The sequence below is a fragment of the Ovis canadensis genome, chromosome 1 (assembly GCF_042477335.2).
Source record: "Ovis canadensis isolate MfBH-ARS-UI-01 breed Bighorn chromosome 1, ARS-UI_OviCan_v2, whole genome shotgun sequence".
Classification (NCBI taxonomy): domain Eukaryota; kingdom Metazoa; phylum Chordata; class Mammalia; order Artiodactyla; family Bovidae; genus Ovis; species Ovis canadensis.
In genome coordinates this window covers 55,963,057-55,985,891 of record NC_091245.1, presented here as the reverse complement: position 1 = coordinate 55,985,891, position 22,835 = coordinate 55,963,057, and the positions used below count along the sequence as shown (strand labels likewise).

Here is a 22,835-nt window from a genome sequence, read left to right as displayed (position 1 = left end):
TTGGACATGACTTAGCAACTAAACAACAACAGCAACAACACTTACTGTCTACTGTGTTTCTGACACTTCAAAAAGTACTTTATACTTTTATTTAATCCTCAAAACAATTCTCTGAGGTAGGTACTATAATTATTCCCATTTGCCAGATGAGAAGACAAGGTACGTAGAAATTAAATAACTTCCCCAAAGTAGAAACAATCACATGGAGATGGACAATGCATAAAACAGTTAGGAAGAGCAAGTCACTCAGTGGAGCACTTGTTTTAGTGTTTGAGATCAAGTATGTCCAGATTAGGAAAAATCTCCTAAGAAGTTTGGACATAATGCTGTGTAGGCAAAGGAATTCATCATAAATCTCTGAAAGAAGCATTGGTAGGGAACCAGGGCACATCATCATGTTTTTGGAGCACTGTGCTATTTTAACTAATTTGCAGACTCTTCTTTCATATGGAATAATATTAAATCAAATATAAATGCACATTGAAGGAACATGACTCTTGAAGCATAATGTTTCTTCTGTTCTACATGAATGTAATTTGCCTGCACAAATTAACTCATGTGTGAGCGGGTTCGAACCTCATTATCCAAAAGTAATGTCATTGGGAATAACATTGTTTTAAAGCAAAAGACAAAAGTTCCCATTGTATGTGTTTATTGATCACCATAGGCCTTGAGCATTATACATTCAAATTTCTATTTAAATATGCTAAAATAGGATATGTTAATAATACCTTAGTTTGCAAACACGCATAAACAATGTCTGATATAATGCCAGGAATAAAAAAATTCTAGCACAGAACACAGCATTTCCAAAAGCTGTCATATATTCAACACCAGGAGAAAATCATCTTCCATTCAATAATGAACACCTTTAACAAAATTATATGTTGAATTTTTTTTTCTGCTCTGATGGTTTTCCTTTAAAAAAAAAACAAAATTAGAAGCCTTAGTTTTTATTTGAGCTTCCAAATTCAACCTTCGCCGTCTTCTCCATTTAGAGCATTGACCACTAGGGGGCAGAAATGACCCAATCATTTCGTTTGTTTCTGTTGACTGTTTCAGATTTTGAATCCGAGACGTATGCTCCTAAAGCAGTATGCTCCTAAAGCTAAAGGTGTATCTTCTATAAACTGCATATCAAACAAACAAAAAGAAAGAAAATTCAATTTAAGTCTCTTTCATTTTTTATGAGTTACCAAGTCCAAATCTTATGCTTGTTTTCAACTACAATAAAATTAAATTTACAATAGAGAGATTGATAGTTGATTATTGGTCTGTTGTTATATAAGACTAGCAATGTCCTTCTGTATCTGGGTTTATGTTTCTAAGTGCCTACACTAATGATTAATGTAGTTATGAATATCACCTAATTCACGTATACTATTAATTACATATATACATATTATACATATTAATGTAGTTGTGTATATTATCTAATTATGTGTGTGCATATATTATCTAATTACATATATTATCTAATGATTTAGTTACGTATATTATCTAATTTAGTGTTTATGACATATCTATGTAAGATGGGAAATTAAAGATTTTTTAAAAGATTGCAAATTATGTGGCATAATAGGGATTTAGATCCAGTTCTGCATAATTCCGAAAGTTTTGTATGATATTAATTTTTTTCTCTGTTGGTATGGAATATACAATACATGCAGGAAAGTACATTAAATACAAATATTCAACTTAAAAATGATATAAAGCAAATATCCATTTCACCACCATTCTGATCGAAACAAAGGACACTTATAGCTCCTGCAGAAGCACCAGGTGGCTACTCACTCTTCACAAACCCCCTCCACCTTGGGAGGTAAAGAAATAAAATAGTCTACCTGATTTGTGTATGCTTTTGCCTGTCCAGACCAGTTCGACAAGCAGGGTTTCCGAAAGCGCGAGAGAATGAGAAACAAGACACAAAAATTCAGAGAAAAGCGAGGATCAGGGGACCAACACCGCTCCAAGGTGAAGGTGCCGAAACCGAATCCAAGCCAGCTTTATTATGCTTTCAGCCGTGAATGAAAGAATATGCGGGGAGTTAAACTATAACTCATGTGGCCTTCAGGGACAAAGAAGAAAATGATCATTAACCATTGAGTAATTAAGAAACAGTAACCAATAACAAATCAGTAACTAGGACTGATATTCTTATCTATAGATTTTTCACCAGATATGTAGAACATGTGATTCTGAGAAGCCAGTTGAGAAACAGTCTGGGGTCGCAGGATCATATCTTGTTTTCAAGATTATGAACTGTTCCCTCTGGACTTGTTCCAAGAGTCTCATGCCTTATAGCATCCAGTTTATCAATAATTACAAATTTATTCTGTGGCCCTTGCCAGGGCCTGCTTTTCTTTTATTCTTCCTGTCTCCTACACTTGCCTGTAAAAATATTTCCTTCTTTTTATTGCCGAGTAGTATTCCATTGTGCAGATATACCACATCTTTTTACTTATTCACCTGTCAAGAGGCTATGGATTGTTTCCAATAAGGTTGAGGATATGTAGACAGACCCAATGAGCTAGCAATTTCTCAGTTATACATCTTAGGGACGATTTTTATATGTGCCTCAAAAGATGTGTATAAGAATCTTTGTAGCAGCATTATTCATAACAGTCCCAAATTGGAGATAATCCCCAGGCCTATGAATAGTATTAATAGAACAGATAATAAATTGCAGTACATTACATAGAGCCCCTCTCCACCTTGAAATATCATCACCATCTTCATTTTTATGACCATCATCATTTTTAAGATTATCATTCCCTTTGTTTTACTTAGAACTTCTATGAGATTTATATAAATCTATTCATCATGTATAGATTCATTCATATCTTTCTCCTTTTGGTCAATAGTGTATTTTTAATATTTATTGATACTATTGTATATAGTTATAGCTCTTTAATTTTCATTGCTACATGAAATGAAATCTCTATGTAATATTAATTTGCTACATCCTTGAAGAAGTGTTCAGATATTCAAACAAAAATGGCTTTAGGTTAAAGAATACAACATTAATAGGGACCCAAAGAGAATCAAGCACTTTAGAAATAACATAAGAAGGCAAAAATTAAGACAATATGGGTGAAGGTCAGAAGATGTTGACAAGTTGTATTAGAATAATCTTTTCCAAAATCACACACACATACCACACACACACGTATGCACACACTCAAGTTAGACTTCAGTTTTACAAGAAGAAACTTTAATTTTTCGCAGATACAGTACATAATTTTTAAAGAAATTATTAGTCTTTTATATAATTAATGACTTAAATTGTGCTGTTCCTCTTTATAGGTATTATGATTTTGTATGTAATTTCATTCTAGATTTAGATAAAATATCCCCCTCAGGTTCAACTGCTTCCTTTTTTCCCGTGTTTTCTCATTTCACACTTTTCACTTTGCTATGATGAAATTAAAAGCTTTAATATGCAACGTGCTCACTTATTTTCTTTATTCACATTTGATCATTTCTTTCTTCTGATCTCTGAGTAAAGGAAAACAACATATTCTTAATGGGTTATCCAGGGAAAAGCGCAGAGAAGGCAATGGCAACCCACTCCAGTACTCTTGCCTGGAAAATCCCATGGGTGGAGGAGCCTGGTAGGCTGCAGTCCATGGGGTCACTAACAGTCGGACAAGACTGAATGACTTCACTTTCACTTTTCACTTTCCTGCATTGGAGAAGGAAATGGCAACCCACTCCAGTATTCTTGCCTGGAGAATCCCAGGGATGGCGAAGCCTGGTGGGCTGCCGTCTATAAGGTTGCACAGAGTCGTACACGACTAAAGCAACTTAGCAGCAGCAAGGAAAACCAACCAGTAGGAAGAAGAAATATTGGGCTAAGCCAACCCTGACTTTGGGAGTGCATGCCCCACGAGGAAGAGAAGGAATGGAAAAACCAAGATGGCAGAGTCAGAACTGCAAATGTAGTAATGGTGACAGTTTCCCAGGGGTTTGCAAGTGAGAGAGCCAGAGATAATATGATACTCTGATTTCCCACAAACTGAAATAAGTTTTGAGTTTAGGTTAACACTCCTGCCTTATCTTTGATTGGAACAGTACAGCATGTATTATACACAGGTTGATAATAGGAAATACACATAATACTAAAATCTGAAGTCATAAACAGGAAAAGTACCCACCTCTACCCGGAAGTGATTACACTGCATTAAGACAGGCTCTGATAAGGGAAAGCCATTGAAAAGTCAAGTCAAAAAACAGGCATAAGGATAAAGCTCCAAGGAAGGACCAATAATCAAAGATCCCATCTGATCAGAAACAATGCTGAGTCAATCCCTTCCTGAGTCCCAAGCAGCAAAGCCCATTTTGACAAAAGAGAACAAGGATACTGCTTGGTCTGTTAAGACAGAGGTGAATCATTTCAAATTTTCATTTTAAAACAAGACAAGAAGGGGAAGAAATAGTGTAGGTCCAGTATACACCCAAAATGGAAGTAGCCACATAGTGGACACCTTGAAGCTTTCACACCATCAAACACATCTACCTGTTTTCTCAAGAGGCAAATTCTCTAAGAAGTCATCTGCAGCCCACAGCATCTCTCTCAGTGCAGAGAGGATCAGGACATCTATGACAGGCTCCAGTTCCCACTCTGAGGTATAATTACTAACCACAAAGATGTCAGAAAGAGCGAATCCAAGTTTTCTGTGAACTGCCTCTAGCTGCAATAGAGAATGCAAAGCCCAGAAATCTTAAAACAGTGCAAAATACAATTTTATGTCAATATAAATTATGAAAGTATGAACATAAAGTAAGAACTTGGCAATGGTTTGGCTGTTGGAGAATGTAGAGACCGAGATCTGGCCCCATAAAGGGGTTTCTTCAAGAACTTCACAAGTCAAGTTCTAATATCATTGCTAATTTTCTCTTAGAATACACATAATAGACTCAGTATGAATTAGAAGTGAAAGGTACCTAATAGTTTCATACAAACTACACTGAAATTCAAGCATTTTAACACCTTATGTTAAAATCTATCATTTCCTTTCATTTCTTTTTTAAATTTCTTTTCAATTTTTATTTATTTGTTTTTGGCTGTGCTAGGTCTTTGCTGCTTTGCACAGACTTTCTCTAGTTGTAGCGAGTGGAGGTTAGCCTCTAGTTGAAATGTGCAGCCTTTTCATTGCAATGGCTTCTCTTGCTGCAGATCACAGGCACTAGGCACATGAGCTTCAGTAGTTGCAGCACGTGGGCTCAGCAGTTGCAGTGTGTGGGCTCTAGAGGGCGCAGGCTCCAGTAGTAGCAGCACTCAGGCTTAGGAGTTGCGGCACATTGGCTTGGTTGCTCCCGGACATGCGGAATCTTCCTGGACCAGGGATCAAACACGTGTTCCCTGCATTGGCAGGTGGATTCTAATCCACTGTAGCACCAGGGAAGTTCCCTTTCAGTTTCCTTTTAAAGGTTATTCTCAGGATAAGTCGGTTTTACTAGACTAATTTAATGTTATGCTTAATTCAAGCTTAGCCTAGTTTATTTGTGGAACCACACTTCCTATGGCAATCCACTCCAGTACTCTTGCCTGGAAAATCCCATGGACAGAGGAGCCTGGTAGGCTACAGTCCATGGGGTCGCAAAGAGTCGGACACGACTGAGCGACATCACGTTCACATTCACGTTCACGTTCATACTTCCTAGGTTCAAATTAGGACTCTGTCACCTCCTAGCACCGTCAGTAAACTAGCAATTGCTTTACTCTGTGTGCTTCTGTTTCCTTATCTATCAAATGTGGTGATGACAGTGCCCATCTCATAAAGTTGTTACGAAGTATTGAATAAGAAAATACATCACATATTTAGTGCTCAATGGCCTTCCCTGTTGGCTCAGTAGTAAATAATCTGTCTATAATGCAGAGACCCGGATTCAATCCCTGGGTCAGGAAGATCCCCTGAAGGGCATGGCAACCAACTCCAGTATTCTTCCCTGGAGAATCCCCATGGACAGAGGAGCCTAGAGGTCTACCATCCATGGGGTCGCAGAGTCAGACATGACTGAAGCCACTAAGCAGCAGCAGTTCTCACAAATATTTACTATCTTTATTTCCTCCCAACTATGGTTCCCACCTCCAGGTTCCCTCGACTCCAATCTATTCTGCACATAGGTGGCAGATTTTTATTGGCTTAACTTTGGTCATACCATTGCTCTTTCAAAAAAAATTGCTGTAATTCCATATAATGCACCTAATTAATAGAATCATCTCATGCAAATGTAACTTCCTCTCTCTATCACTCCAAGGATTCAGCCCTCCCCTAAACTAAACAGTGCCATGCTTCCCATACACACTACCTTTTCCCTTATTGATGCATTGGCTTATTCAGGGCCTCAGTTTTTCCCCTTTTGGTCCCTTCACTTCCTGAAATGCTCCTCCTCAGTACCACCCCAGTAATGAAATCACCCCCCTCCCCTTTAAAGTATTATCTTCCCTTCTCTAAAGTTTCAAAACATTTTATTTTTAATCATTTCTGTTTATCACACTCAATCATATCACATTCTTTAGTCAATTTCTTCTTATCCTACCACTTCCCCCAGTCTCTTTACCTCTTCCTACAAAATTATAAGCTTTTTAGTGCAGGGAAATTATTTTTGTTATCTGTGTATTTGATTGGAGACTCTCATGTTTGCTTGATCATCAAGGTAATTGATATAAGTTGAATAGAACCTAACTGAATTAAATTGTAGTGAATGGAAATATCTGTGTCACTGTAAAGATAAATATATATTTAATTTTTAAAAATTGGAAAATGAACCTGAGTTATCCCAAGCAATTGTTTTAATTCTTCTTAAACTCAATAGGTGTTTGTTTTTATTTTTATACACAGTAATATGTGATTAGAGTGACATAATACCCCAGAAAATATGTTTACAAATGGCATCACCCATTACCTTAAGTTTCACAGGCACACATTTGTATATGTCTATGAGGTCACCTTTTGTAATCAGATCCAAGGTATCCACATGAGTGAGCAACACCACATGGACCACATCTATGCCAAAAAGATTCATATTATTTTCATTATTAAAGACAACACCAATATTTTTCATTTAATCAGCTATCAGTTATGCAATATGCTATCTATGGAGCAATTTCAGAGACTTGAGAAGGTTCCGTATCCCCCACAAAAAATGTCCCCCTTAACTACTCATTCATACTTGGAATTTGTCTAACAGAAGAAATATCCTTCATTGCCTCCTAGGGGAAAAAACAAGACTTCAAAAGAAACCACCTCTTGGAAGAGGTAACTAAAATACACTATAGCATTATTGATTGATTTCACATCCTATCCAAACATTTGTGTTTTTATGGAGATTAGAGAAAACCAAAAGAACTCTAACACACAAGATGGGGGAAAAGACGCCTCAAGAAGGAGAAGGAATTTTAGCAATCACCTTCCTGCACACCACCCTTGAAAGCTTTTAAATTTCAGTAAGCAAGTAAATCAATCATTCTCTGCTTCTAACTTAATCAAAGTTGTGACAAATTGGCTCATCTGCAAACAGAATGGAAAACAGAGCCTAGAAAAACCATTAAGGCACTCTAATTCCCTAATCCTATTTACCTTCTCTGAAGCCTTGATACTACCTCTCCCTACTCAACATCTTACTTTCCGACATCTTTTTCTTACTGAAATGTTCTTTTCTACTTTCTAACCCTTTAAGAAACAAGGGAGAATTTAGGATTCTTGGTAAATAAACACATGCTAGAATGCCGAGGTAGCAGGCAGTGAGGATTATAGTAATCTCTTCATCTATATTGATTTGTTTAATCTTTGTAATAAATCTCTGAGGTAGGCTCTATGATTATACTACAATTTTATAGATCAGAAAATTGAGGCACAAAGTCACTCAGCTTGTGAATGATTAATTTGATGGAATCACACTGATTAGCCAGGGGAATATTCACCTATGAGGGCTTCCCAGGTGGCGCTAGTAGTAAAGAACCTGCCTGCCACTGAAGGAGACATAAGAGATGTGGGTTCAACTCCTGGGTTGAGAAGATCCCCTGGAGGAGATGACAACCCACTCCAGTATTCTTGCCTGGAGAATCCCATGAACAGAGGAACTTGATGGGCTACAGTCCATAGAGACTCCAGGAATCAGACACAACTGAAGCCACTTAGCACACACACATTCACATATGCAATTTCTTAAGTTCTTCATCCTGTCCCCAAACCACCCAACAATATAATCATTTGCCTTAGAAGTGAAGTGGAAAGAGACTCACCAGACTTAATCAACTCCCTTTGAATTTTCTTGATCTTTTCCACCATCTCATGGGAGAGCTCTCCAACAGAGTTGGCATTGAACACAAATGCCACACAATGGATTCTGTCCTTCAGCAATGGACAGCCTGAATGGTTACCAATGCCTTTTGGCCTTAGTTTCAAGGAATTAAACTGTAAAGTAAAGATAAAGCAACATATTAATTCAATGAATATTTATAAGCACACACTCTGCACCAAGCACAGTTAGAGTGACTGAAACTGAACAAAACAGGCATGTCTCTAACACTAAAGGGCTAACAATCTGGTAGGGAAGACAGTTGTTATGCAATTAGATGGCTGTCCTTTCATATGGTCAGGTAAAGCTTCTGTGAGGAAAGGTCATATATTCAGAAAGCTAAAATGTTGGGGGAGAGTTAGTCCGATAAGGGGAATAATGAGATGGTAGAAAGCATTCAAGATAGAAGAAGCAATGTGGATAAAGGTGGAAGTGAAAGCATTCAGAAAGAAATCTGGTACAGGCAGAATACAAGGGGGAAAGTGGTTAAAAATAGGATGTGTTTACTCTTGAACTAGCAATTCCTATGCTGGGAATCTGTCCCACATATATACTGGCAAAATACAAAGTGATATATATACAAGGCTATTAACTTCAGGACTATTTGTAGTGGCAAAAATCTGATTCATCAGTGACATATAGTATTTTATCACCTCTCTAAGAAAGGAGAAACCACAAATAAACTACAGATTTTTATATGGGTACTTATAAGAAAAGAGGAGGAATGTATTTTATGAGTCAGAGAAGAGATGGATTCTTTGAGTACATCTTCTTTTCTAGATTTGACCTTGTATAGATGATAAACATAAATATAAAACTAAATTTTAAAAGCTATCCTTAACTTTAAACAAATAAGCTTTTACATCCAGTGGGATCATAACCACACAGAGATAAATAACTTGACTCGAAAGCATAGTCATTTATATATTTCTGTTACATATTTCCTAAATTGAATATAAAAATCTGCTAAAAGACTAAATTGTTTCCAGCTTTGATTGTATTTATATTATGTTGGTATTAAATATGATCATGATTAGACTGTTCATAGTAGTAATAGAAATTTTGCTCTGAGACCACAGTGAATATTATGTGCAATAAAGCAAATGAGTGGTGATATGATATTCTGCCACCTCTGATGCACTTGAGAATAGGGATTCTTTGCTTGGGAGAAATGAGATACAAATGTAAGATTGCTGTTCAGTGGCTAAGTCATATACTGCAGCACACCAGGCTTTCTTGTCCTTCACTATTTCCCTGAGTTTGCTCAAACTCATGTCCACTGAGTCAGTGATGCCATCCAACCATCTCATCCTCTGTCACCACCCCCCTTCTCCTACCCTCAATTTTCCCAGTATCAGAGTCTTTTCCAATGAATAGGCCCTTCACATTAGATGGCCAAAGTTTTAGCACTTCAGCTTCAGCATCAGCCCTCCCAGTGAATATTCAGAATTAATTTCCTTTAGGATTATGTGAGATAGAAAAGATTAAGTAAAAATTCTCTAGCCCTGAATTTAAATGGAAATTTTCTTCATGAATTCATAATATATTTTATCATAAGTACATATATTATATATGTGTGTGTGTGTGTGTGTGTGTGTGTGTGTGTATCTTAGCCCTGTCTACAGAAAAGGGCAAGAACCAGTGGCCAACTAAGAAGCAATCAACAGTTCTAATGACCCAAGCAAAGACTCCTTAGAGAAATCCTTGATTTAAAATCTAGAACTGGAAATATACACAATGTGGTTTGAATATCTAGTATATCATAAATAAGAAATATAGAAGATTTTTCAGGTTTCTGTCAAAAAAAAAAAAACCCACTCAGTATCCAAAATGTAGAGGCTTCCACTTGTCAAAAATGGTACATTTGGCATCAAAATGGAGAAAAACATAATAAATAGAAGCACATCAAGTATGTTCAATTCATGAGTTCATATGGATAGTAAAATAATAAATGGTAATTGTTGGCAGATACAAAGAACTAACTTATTGTTTCAAAAGTTTGTAAAAAAGAGAATAAATGGAGCATGCATTTCTGCCTTTCTTATATAAGCTCTACCGCTAAATAATCTGGTAATAGGAGAGGGGAAGTTCCTCTTTCCTATGTGAAATGAAGGAGTGATAGAAAGAGAATACCACTGTTTTCACACTTCAGTAGAGGGTCTAGACATTGGACACTGATAAATATCTATATTAGAAAAATGAGAAAACCCAAAGTTGTATGCCTCTTCATGAAAGAACACAACACCACCTAGGAAGTAGAAGCTGAATTTAAACATGCCCCAGGCATAGTTTTGGAATTTTTTCCATGGTTTTAGAAACCCACATCAATTGAAACAAACAGCAAAGTTCAGACTATAGGTTAAGTCTAGAGGACAAACAACTAGATTTCTCAAAAAATTAATTTCAAAGAAGAATACCAGAAGATATAGAGGCAGAGCATACAGACTAAAAGAGGCTGGAGAGATTTATTTGAATAATGTTTCTAAGAAACTGTTAAAAAAAAAAAGATGCATGATAAAGAGAAATGGGTAATAGTTTGCCAATTAAGAACAAGTATAACTTTTAGATGTGATAAGCATATTATGGCTATATTTAATAAAAGACACATATGTGCCATGAGTGTATATATATATATATATATGTATATATACATACATATATAAAACATTTGACATGTTAAATATAAATTGAATATATATATTAATAATAAATTTAAAATAGATATATATATATATATTCAAACAAAAGTGAAAATGTTAGTCTCTCAGTCACGTCCAACTCTTGGGAACCCCATGGACTGTAGCCTGCTAGGCTCCTCTGTGCATGGAATTCTCCAGGCATGAATACTGGGAAGAGTAGCCATTCCCTCCTCCAGGAGGTCTTTCTCACCCAGAGATCAAACCTGGGTCTCCTGCATTGCAGGCAGATTCTTTACCATCTGAGCCACCAGGAAGACTAGAGATCTCTTCAAGAAAATTGGAGTGATCAAGGGAACAATTCATGCAAGGATGGACGTGATAAAAGACAGAAATGGTAGTACCTAACAGAAGCAGAAGAGATTAAGAAGATGTGGGAAGAGTTCACAGAAGAACTCTACCAAAAGGTCTTCATGACCCAGATAATCCGACAGCGTGGTCATTCACCTAGAGTCAGACATTCTGGAGTGTGCAGTCAAGTAGGCTTTAGGGAACATTACTATGGACAAAGCTAGTGGAGGTGATGGAATTCCAGCTGTTATTTCAAATCCTAAAAGATGCTGCTGCTAAAGTGTGACATTCAATATGTCAGCAAAATTGGAAAACTCAGCAGCAGCCACAGGACTGGAAAAGGCCAGTTTTCATTCCAATTCCGAAGAAAGGCAATGCCAAAAGATGTTCAGATTCCTGTACAGTTGCACTTATTTCACATGTTAGCAAGGTAATGCTCAAAATCCTTCAAGCTAGGCTTCAGCAGTAAGTGAACCAGATACACAAGCTAGATTAGAAAAGGCAGAGGAACCAGGGATCAAATTGCCAACATACGTTAAATCATAGAGAAAGCAAGGGAATTCCAGAAAAATATCTACTTCTGTGTCACTGATTATGCTAAAGCCTTTGACTGTGTGGATCACAACAAACTGTGGAAAATTCTTAAAGAGATGGGAATACCAGACCACCTTACCTGTCTCCTGAGTAACCTGTATGCATGTCAGACATTGAACAACAGGCTGATTCAAAATTGAGAAACAAGAACATAAAGGCTGTATATTGTCACCCTGCTTATTTAACTTCTATGCTGAGTACATTACACAAATGCCACACTAGATGAATCACAAAGATGGAATCAAAATTGCCAGGAGAAATATCAACAACCTCAGATTCGCAGATGACAACACTCTAATGGCAGAAAGTAAAGAGGAACTAAAGAGCTTCTTGATGAGGATGAAAGAGGAGAGTGAAAAAGCTGGCTTAAAACTCAACATTCAAAAAACTAAGATCATGGCATTCTGTCCCATCACTTAATAACAAATAGAAGGGGGTGGGGAGGAATAGAAGCAGTTACATATTTTTCTTTCCTTTGGCTCCAGATCACTGTGGACAGTGACTGCAGCCATGAAATTAAAAGACACTTGCTTGTTATAAGGAAAACTATGACAAACCTAGACAGCATATTAAAAAGGAAAAACATTACTTTGTTGACAAAGATTCATATAGTCAAAGCCATGGTTTTTCCCGTAGTCATGTATGCATGTAAGAGTTGGACAATAAAGAAGGTGGAATGCCGAAGAACTGATGCTTTCAAGTTGTGGTGCTGGAAAAGACTCCTGAGAGTGCCTTGGACTGCAAGGAGATCAAACCAGTCAATCCTAAAGGAAATAAATCCTGAATATTTATATGGAAGGACCAATGTTGAAGCTGAAGCTCCAATAATTTGGCTACCTGATGCAAAGAACTGATTCATTGGAAAAGACTTTGATGCTGGGAAAGATTGAGGGCAGGAGGAGATGGGGACAACAGAGGATGAGATGGTTGGATGGCATCACTGACTCGATGGACATGAGTTTGAGCAAACTCCAGGGGATAGTGAAGGACAAGGAAGCCTGGTGTGTTACAATCCATGAGGTCCCAGAGGGTCAGACACAACTTATCAAATGAACAACAACAGTAGCAACATATATTTAAAGGCATATTCATTTATGGGTGAAATGTTATGATGTCTCATATATTCTTCCAAATAATATAGGAGAGAAGAATGTGGGTAGACATAGATGAATCAAGTTTGGCTATAAATAAAAAATTTTGAAGCAATGTAAAGGAAAAATTTGTTAAATAGTTTTGTCCACTTTTACATAGGTTTAAAATTCTCTATAACAAATATTTCTTTTAAAGAACATTTTAAAATAAACTTAGCTACCTCTATAAGATAACCTGACACTAAGGAATGAAAGAATCTTGCATGAATTTAAAAATAAAGTATTCTCTGTTTCTGGATAAAAATACTGGATGTGCAAAGATGTATATCAACATGCAATATAAAGTTTTCACATCATCCCAATCAAAGCACTAACAAATCAAACACAGAAACAACAAAATAAAGCACAAACAAGTTCATTTGAAAAATTGTATGTATGAAATAGTCAAAAATCTGTGAGAAGTGAATAATGAATGATGTATCCAGTGAGTTATCAAGACACAATTTATTGCCATGGAAATTAAAACAATTAGACAATATAATAACAATATCACAATGGAATTGAAATATATATTAATAAGACAAACTACGGAATAAAAATTAATATATATATTTAGAATGAAAAATACACAAAAACATTCAATGAAAGATGTTGGCACATTTGACTATTCATTTGGAACAAGATGAATTGATAATTAACTTAATTATATAAATGTTTATAAAAAGGAATAGGAACTTTGTTTTTTTTAAAGGCCGACTGAAGTAGTTCTTCTCTTTAATCTTTTCCTTTTTCTTGCCTGGAATATTGAGAGTGCTTAGCATGATCATCTTGAGAACACAAAGATTAAAACCACGTCTTAGTCGTCCTGGCCTGCTGTCACAGGTTAGAGAGAAAAACTTCTATTTCTCATAGTTCTAGAAGCTAGTAAATCCAAGATCAAAATGCTAGTAGATTTGGTGTGTGGCGAGAGCCACCTTCTTGCAGTGTCCTCATATGGCTTCTAGAGAGGTCATCTCTTGTGTCCTTTCTTGCTGCTGCTGCTGCTAAGTCATTTCAGTCGTGTCCGACTCTGTGTGACCCCATAGACAGCAGCCCACCAGGCTCCCCTGTCCCTGAGATTCTCCAGGCAAGAACACTGGAGTGGGTTGCCATTTCCTTCTCCAATGTAGGCAAGTAAAAAGTGAAAGGGAAGTCGCTCAGTCTTGTCCGACTCTTAGCCAAGGATACTAATTGCATTTACGAGGGCTTCACTGTCATTATCTAATCACCTCCAAAATTCTCTACCCTCAAACCTCAGCACATTATGGATTAAGCCTTCAACATATGAATGCGGGGTTGGGAGGGCAAACATTATGCCTTATGCTGAGGGATCTCAGAAATGAAAGTCAGAAGCACTCTTGAAATTAATAACCTGCCACACTGCCTACCTTCAGACTTCCTGTTACATAAGAAAAATCACCCATGTGAGTATATTTATGTAGTTAGATTTCTGTTTCACATAACCAAAGCAAGTGAACATAAAATAGCATTCATTGTTATAACAGCTATGACAGAAGAATCCTTTGGATGCTTGGTGTGCTAAGTCACTTCAGTTGTGTCTGACTTTTCATGACCAAATGGACTGTATCCTCTGTCCATGGGATTCTCCAGACAAGAATACTGGAGTGGGCTGCTGTGCCCTTCTCCAATGAATCTTCCTGACCCACGGATAGAACCCAGGTCTCTTGAGTTTCCTGCATTAGCAGGCGAGTTCTTTACCATTAGCACCACCTGGTAAGCCCCTTGGATGTTTTAATTCTTTATAAAATAAAATATCAAAAAGCAGAAAAGGATCATGAACAAGTATAGTTTAACACAGTAAATCCCAATGCACTAGAGTTTGATATTGTCAATTGTGAGCAAAAATAAACATTTTAAGTATCAATTATACATTCTCAATAATTAGCTAAGTCATACCTGGTATCTGTCAGGAAAATGGCCTTCTAAGATATAGTGTATGTCATCCATGTCCAGGCCTTCTTTCTCACTCAGCCCCATTGAGTCACACAGAATAAATGGCAGAGTGTTGTTATCTTTCCCATCCTTAATGAAATATGTTCTGTACTGCAAAGGGAAAAAAGCAGCTTTAAGAACTCATTTAAAAAAAAAAACAAACAAACACTGTAAATTGAAATGAACTCTATGTGTAATGAAATTGATCAGCAAAAGACATTTCAAATCTAGTTAACTTGAACGAAGAAGCGAAAGCTGAGTGATCTAGCATGGACTCACCTTTTCAGATGTCCCAGTTGGATTAGAACCCACCAAAGCCTGGTTCGTTACATGGCCTCGGAAAATAGACCTCACTGAGTTGAAAAAGCTAGACTTCCCAGCTCCAACTGGACCCAGAAGCAGAATGCGAATTTTGTGAACCAGGCCTCCATATGGTATATAACTTCTGATAGCACACAATAAGCTCTCCTTGAGCCTGTTTAGATAAGACAAGTTTAAAAGTTGACTAAGGTTAAATCATAAGACCCTACCATAAATTTTCCTAGAATTCAGTCTCTTTTCTTCTGTGTTATTATTTATTTCTAACTAGCAACTTGTATAAAAAGACATGAAACTATCTTATCTCAAATCCTATTGTAAAAGAAGTAAAAGTAAAAATAACAGTTTTAACTAAAACCAATCAGACATAAAGGCTTTTGGACTTAAGTATATATAAATCTTGGAATAAACAGCAATTATGCTAAACAAGAAGATAAATTATCAATAATAGACTTCAAAAACCACAACACAATATGTGACTTTTGAAGTTTATAAAAGTAGATGGTTTCTAACATGTTCTTGAAGTTCATCATAACTATTCCTGCCCTGCCAACCACCCCTGCCCTGAAATAGTTAAAACTATAGCTCTAAGAATTCTAAGCAAAAATATAGACATTCAGCCAAATAATAATTTCCCTTTAAGTATATAAATGCCGTTCATCCACTCAGTGCTCTTTTTGCTTTAACATTGAAATTATGAAATATTTTATGATTATAGTTTGTTCTTCATGACACATAATTTATATGCTATAATTTACACTACCAATTTTATTGACAGACAGTATAGTAGAATAGGGTTTTCCAGGTGGTGCTAGTGGTAAAGAACCCACCTGCCAATGCAGGAGACATAAGAGACACAGGTTCAACCCCTGAATCAGGAAGATCCTCTGGAGGAGGGCATGGCCAACTCACTCCAGTATTCTTGCCTGGAGAATCCATGGACAGAGGAGCCTGGTGGGCTACAGTCCATAGGGTCGCAAAGAGTTGGACATGACTGAAGGGACTTAGAGGAAAGGATAGTAGAATAATTCTCAGATAATGAACAGAATAATAGAAAGTTAAAACATTGACTTACACAGTAATTCCATTCATCCTCCTTTCGTCCAATAAATCTAGAGAAATAATCAAGGAATAATGAAGATTACAGGTTGTTGAATGATTGGAACTGAATGAATGTTAATGAAGTCACTAGAAAAAAATGCAAAAATTGCCTTTCTGCGGAACTGTATAGTATGGTAAAAAGCAAGTAGAAAATTACAGGAAATCTCCTGAATGTATTTCATTTGAAGAGTCCAGAGCTGGTGGGCACTGCAAGATCTTTTCTCACCAAATTATTTAGCAATAGTGTGTGACCTACTCCAACACGAGAGATATGAGCTGGGGCCTCTCTGAATCAGAGTAGCAAGGCCTAGAGGCATAGACAGGCCAGGGAAAGACTCGAAATACCCTAAAATATCTTCTCCATAAATCCAATAGATCTGAAGGGGATAATGTACAAAGACACACAAATAAAAAACTACAGGCACCAGATTTTCTTTAAAACCTACTATCAACTGTTGGGCCTCTTAGAACTTCCAATCCAATTGATTTTCTTCTTGGTATAAAAAGAAATGTAGTACTTGTGCATAAACAATGAGAGCACAATAAGGGATTCAAGGGCAGACTTGCATCTTCACTGAACCAGTGAGACTCAGGCTCAGCATTCTTTTGTTTCTTGGAAAGGGTTACTCTTTTTTGGTGGATTTAAAACTGAAAGGATTAGATGTAGTGATGCTGGTAACTCTAAATAACAAAAGAATAATACTGTGTGGAACATTTATAGATATAGCTAAATGCATGGTTATAAAGCAATATTCTTTAAATTACCAAAGGTAGAAATAGTGAAGACTGTTCAATGACTACAATATAATAAAACTAGAAAAGAAGGAGGGTAAACAAAGAGAAGGGCAACCTCTTAGGATTTCACAAAGCACTTTTTAGATAGCTTTAACATCCAAAAGGAAATAAAAATCACAATTGTAAATGTATAGACTATAAGAATATAAATACTTAATATCAACTTGGGATGTGTATATTTCATGAATAACAAGAAAGAAGGAAAGAAACAGAAAATAGAAACAAAAGAATAAAGGGGAACAAATCTTAGAAATATAAGAATATAACAAAAATTAAAAGGAAAATTTCCATAAATTGAAAAAGAATAAATTAATATAGTAATTAATGTAAAATATGAAATAAATTACTAGTCTAATCAAAAAAAGCTAAATTCACAAAATGTCACACCACAAGTTGCATACCAGAATGGCTACAAATTGTAAAATCAGTAATAAAAGATTTGGGGAAAGTTTTAGAGAGACAGAAAGTCTCATACACTGCTTGTGGTAATGAAAATGGGTATGACAATGTGGGAAAACTTTGTCAGTGTCTACTGAATATGCACATACCTGATGACCAATTTCATACTTATATTCTTCAAAAAAATTATATATATACATGAACAAAAAGACATATACAAGAACATTTATAGCAATATTATTTGTACTAGGCCCAGACTGGAAAACCCAAATGGTCACCAAAAGTGACTTGATCTTCTTTACAGTGTGATGGAATCGCTACAATGAATATTATAGGAAAATAAAAAGGAAAAAATTACTACTATATATAATACTATGGATGTATCATTAGGGAGGTAGAAGTTAAAACAACTGACCTAGGATACATTCACTCTCTTTACCAGGGAAAGAAAAAAAGTAACTAGGTCTAATTTTCTTATAAATATGCTAGTAGTCTTATCTCCTGGGAAATAAACTAGTGATATTTGCTACAAGGATGGTATTTTTCTCTTGAATATCTTTAACAGTATGTTCCTGGCTAACAATTATGTGCTAAGTTACTTCAGTCATGTTAAATTCTTTGTGACCCCATGGACTATAGCCCGCCTGGCTTCTCTATCCATCGGAATACTGGAATGGGTTGCCATTTCCTTTTCCAGAGGATCTTCCTGACCTAGGAATCCAACCCAAGTCTCCTTCATCCCCTGTATTAGCAGGCAGAGTCTTTATCACTGAGCCACCTGGAAGCCATTTCTAATTACAAATTGATATATTGACATGTAACTAGCTAAAGATTAAAAGGCAGCATAGTATTATTTTAGAGTCCGGAGCAGTATCTGGCCCATAAACAAGCATGTCTACAACACTTTTGTGGGTAGCACAGACAACTGAAGCTTTTGGAAGGTATCTATCCAAAGGCAAATGTACATAATTCTTAAACAGCAACTCCACTGTTGGGACGTTACCATAAAGAAGTATTTTTGTGTACTTATATGCATACAGATAATACAGGAGCATTGGTTGTAACAGTAAATATAAGAAACAATTTATGTCTTTAGTAGAACAATGGGCAAACTAACTTTGGTCTTTTGATATGATTGATATAATAGGAGACTGCAGCAGAAAGCATCGAGTACCAGCCAAGAGAAGTTCAAGCTCTGATTTCTTTCTAACAGTCTCACAATCTTCAAGTTCGCTTTCTGTTCTCTCTCTCTCACTTTCACAATATCTCCTCCTCCCTACCCCTTCCCCACACTCCAGAGAACTCTGAATATGCGACTTTTGACCATGTTTGTGTTGTAGAAAACAATTTGGGGCCAGTTTTCAGTCTGGACTTCCTGATGATAAGGACAAGCATAAAAAATTATTGTTCCTTACATGAATGGGTCAGCTAGAACCCTCCAAATGTGAAGGGTTATCCGGTTAAACCTACCTTCACATCGAAAAACTTCACAGTCCTGGAAGGAAATATAATTTTGAAGTAGTCCAAGTTTTTTCTTTGCATTTACACTAAAATACATGGTTTTTTCCTTTAGATGCATACTGACTTCAAGATTTCCACCAGGGTCTTTAGCAAATGACATAAGTAGTTTAAATGGTCCTACTTTGCATTCTGTAGTTGTAGTCTCTTGAAAGACAAAAACAGTGATTAAATAGTTTCCTTCCCCATAGTTCTTGTGCATATATGCCACAACAATCCGATCTTTACTGTAAATCACTGTTAGAGTAGGTCCTTGTCTAGAGCATATCTGAAGCAAACTATTAGTAGAGAATCCATGGACACTGGCCTTATAGAGAAGGCTAAACTGCTTTTCTCCAAAGTAATTTTGCAGCTTTTTTTCGTGCATCCATGTCAAACGAGTTGCCACTGCCATACTTCTCAATCTGGTGGAAAATCAAATACATTTTCCATTAAGTATTGAAATTTTTGCACTGCCAAAACATTTGCATTAATGCTTCTTATTTACTTTGCGTTACAAATGAAATATGTAAACAGAGGGTGAATAAATAGCAAGAAAAGTCATTAGCTAGTTTTTCATTCTAAATGATTTCTTTTTTAATTTAAAAAAAAAAAAAAAAGACAACCGTTTGCAAGAGACTAGGAAAAGTGGAAAGCCATTTACCTGTTTGGAGGATCTCTTCAAGGGCTGAAGCTGAGGGTAGCTGCTCTGTCTGACAGCTAGGCAGGCACAAAGTGAGACCAAAAACCTTCTCAGCAACCTTGAGGCTTTGGAGAAGCAGCGAAAAGGAAACTGAAACTTAGTGAGGTCCAGCCCAGTTGGCTCTGTGCTCACTTCCTCTAGTAAGTAAGCATAAAGGGATCCAGTTAATTTTAGATAGTGAAGTCATATAAAAATTACTTTAGAAAAATCAAGGAATTGAAGTCAGAAGGAAGAAAGCCTAATAGCTCATTACTTTTTTTAATGATTTAAAAAAAATTTTAAGGACAATTCAGTTTCTAAACATGGACCCACAAAAAAAGCAATGTCTATTCTACCTCCAGCATGCATCTCAAATATGTTCATTTCTCTTCATCTCTGCTATCAATATATTCTAAACCAACAAATGCAGATTGTTTAAACAGTTTCCTAACTGGTCCCTCTACTTTTCTGTTTGCCTCCTCTCCAATACTGTCTCTTCAACGGAACCAGTCATTTGTAAAATATTTACTGAATAATGTAAATTTCACACTAAAACCCCTTCTCTGATTCCACATTGCTGGGGGTCAGAAACTTGTGTCCTATAGGCGGAACACAACCTGCAGATTTGTTTCATAGGGACAACACAATTCCTTTTCCTTCTTCCATTTTTTCCCCCCCTTGGTGGGAATGGGGTGTAGGGGTAGATTTTAAGTTTGAATGTTTTTATATCATTTTATTTCCAATTGTCCTCATAAGTCCACTAATCCTAGTTCTGAAAATCTGTAATTGTTTGCCTGGCCTAAAGAGGAATTCAAGTTTTTTATTCTATTTTAAAAAGCACTATAAAATAAAAATATTTTAGGTAGCTTTTAGGTATTACTTACTTAGCTAAAAAAGTACCAGAAGCTATCATATACTTATTATTTATAAGGCACTATCCATGTTAACTCATTTATTCATTTCAATAATCTTATGGGAAAAATACCAATCTTGCCTCCAGTTTTCAGATAAACTATTGGAGTTCAATAACTTGCCAAAATTCACTCTGCTGCTAAATTTTAGAGCCAAGATTTGAACCATAATCTAAGTGAAAGCAGAGTGATAGGGGTTTCACAAGTACATACATTTGTCAAAACCAGTCAAATTATATACTTCCAACAGGTACAATTTTATGTATCTCAACTATATTTTATTATAGCTGCTAAAAATGTCAACAAGTTCCAAACAATATATTATCCTGTTTTCCCCTGTATAGTAAAAAAGTTTGTAATACAGTTAAACTGCCTGGCCACAGTTTAAGGGCAATGGCATACATAAATACACTTAAATAATTCATTAACATGAAAATAAAAGTAAGAAAGATGCTCTTTTGCAAAAGCCATTAATTATCTGTTAACTGCAGGGTCTTTAGCTATGCAAGGCGAGCTTCCTATTTGTGTTGTGAACTGAGATTCTTTCATTCATTCTTTCTTTCAATATTTATCAGATACTTGCTATGTGCCTCCACTGTTTTGGAGGCTAAAGATATAGTAAACAAGACAAAGTTCCTGTCCTCATAAAACTATAGTGTTTAGAAGGCAGGCAATCAACACAAATGTTATCTAGAGAAAAAAGTTGTGAGGAAAATAAATGGGAATAAGAGAGAGAAGAATAACGAGAGGCGTCTGCCACTTAGCAGCAGTAAAGTAGGTATGGAAGAGATTAATGTTGATGATCACTCTAAAAAGAGAAAAAATATAGGGCAGCAAGAAGGCTATTGCAGTATCAGGCGAGAAGTGAAGATCATGTAGCCTAGTGTGATAGTGAGAGAAGCAATGAAAAGTGGTAAGAATCAGCACACATTTAAGGATGACAAAAAAGCGGTGAGAACTTACTGTAGGACTAATTGTGATGGGAAAGGAGCAGGAATGGAGGACAGAGGAGAATTTACCCTTTGGAGAAAGGAGAATGGCCCTCACGGATTTTTGTCTTGAGACTGGATAAATGATGGAACCACTTGTTGAGATGTGTATACTGGAAGATTTCTTGAGGGGATATCATATATTCTGTTTTATACTGAAATCTGTAAGTACATAATACTGCTAGTTGGGTTTATGAGATCAGAGACTAGGAAAGAGGACCAGGTTGAATATTGAATTTGAGAATCATCAGCATAAGTCTACATCTATATATCTGGAGAAGGAAATGGCAACCCACTCCAGTATTCTTGCCTGGGAAATCCCATGGACAGAGGATGTGGTGGGCCACTGTCCATGGGGTCTCAAAGAGTTGGACATGACATAATGATAAAACAATGACAGCAATATCTATATTTATCTATCTAGAAAGCTAAAAGTGACTTTAAATTAATGAGAGCAGTCCTATAGACCAAGACCTATCCCTGTCCCCAACATCTAAAGGTCATATTTATTAAAAGGGTCTATCCAAGAAGAATGTGTGACCAGAAAAGAGAAAAGCTGGAAGAGTAAGTTATACCAGGAACCACGTGAAGAATGAGAAAGTCACTGGCTGCATCAAATAGTGGAACACTTCCCTTCAGAGCCTCCTGCATCTAGACATCTGAAAAGACTTACTCTGTCTCTCAGGATCTGGGAATTTGAGGGATAGTCTCGCCTCACTGTGGCAGAGGCCGTTAGGGTAGTGGCGACTATCTCTTGTCAGGGAAAGGTTGGAAATTGTTAGAGAAGGTAGCTCTGCTGCAAATACAGAAGTGAATCTTCAGAGAAGCTGTCTCCACAGAGCTGAGTGAAGCTGTGGTCTATGCTAGCAACAGAGAGGAAGGCCTCCCGCCCTGGCCTCAGTGAATTGCTCAAGCAGTTCTATTTGGTAAGCAGTTCTATTTCCCTCTTTTCATGCTCAGTAGAGAGGACCTCTTGTCAAACTGGCCAGTCCTGAGGGTCCTGAGTTCTTAGTGCATCAGGGACCACTGTTTTATATGCTGTTGGTGATAAGGAAGACTTTAAAGCTTACTCCAGCAAAAAAACATGGGACGGTTTCTGGAAAGCTGTGATGGGAGGAGCAGCCTCAAGCGGAGATTATTTGATAAAATAAAAGGCTTTCAGAGATTAGCGA

The 22,835-nt window shown here is 36.6% G+C and overlaps 1 protein-coding gene across 8 annotated transcripts; it reads right to left on the bottom strand.

The window, feature by feature from the left end:
* Nucleotides 1-635: 635 nt before the first annotated feature.
* On the bottom strand, nucleotides 636-22,522 carry IFI44 (interferon induced protein 44). 8 transcript variants are annotated; one of them, XR_011252051.1, is made up of 11 exons: nucleotides 22,337-22,522; nucleotides 19,746-19,921; nucleotides 19,055-19,506; nucleotides 16,365-16,401; nucleotides 15,251-15,446; nucleotides 14,936-15,082; nucleotides 8,252-8,423; nucleotides 6,913-7,013; nucleotides 4,520-4,694; nucleotides 3,586-3,685; nucleotides 3,198-3,498 (listed from the first exon to the last, which is right to left on the bottom strand). XR_011252051.1 is itself a non-coding variant. In XM_069566833.1 (10 exons), the coding sequence occupies exons 3-10, from the start codon at nucleotides 19,494-19,496 to the stop codon at nucleotides 1,087-1,089; spliced, it is 1,314 nt and encodes a 437-aa protein (XP_069422934.1). In that variant the 5' UTR covers nucleotides 19,497-19,506; nucleotides 19,746-19,921; nucleotides 22,337-22,516; the 3' UTR covers nucleotides 636-1,086. The 8 variants fall into 8 exon arrangements, 6 of the variants coding, with proteins under 6 accessions (XP_069422934.1, XP_069422837.1, XP_069422781.1 ...); XR_011251993.1 differs by lacking the exon at nucleotides 22,337-22,522 and adding an exon at nucleotides 4,158-4,195 and having other exon boundaries at nucleotides 19,746-19,868; XM_069566833.1 differs by lacking the exons at nucleotides 3,198-3,498; nucleotides 3,586-3,685 and adding an exon at nucleotides 636-1,130 and having other exon boundaries at nucleotides 22,337-22,516.
* Nucleotides 22,523-22,835: the final 313 nt, after the last annotated feature.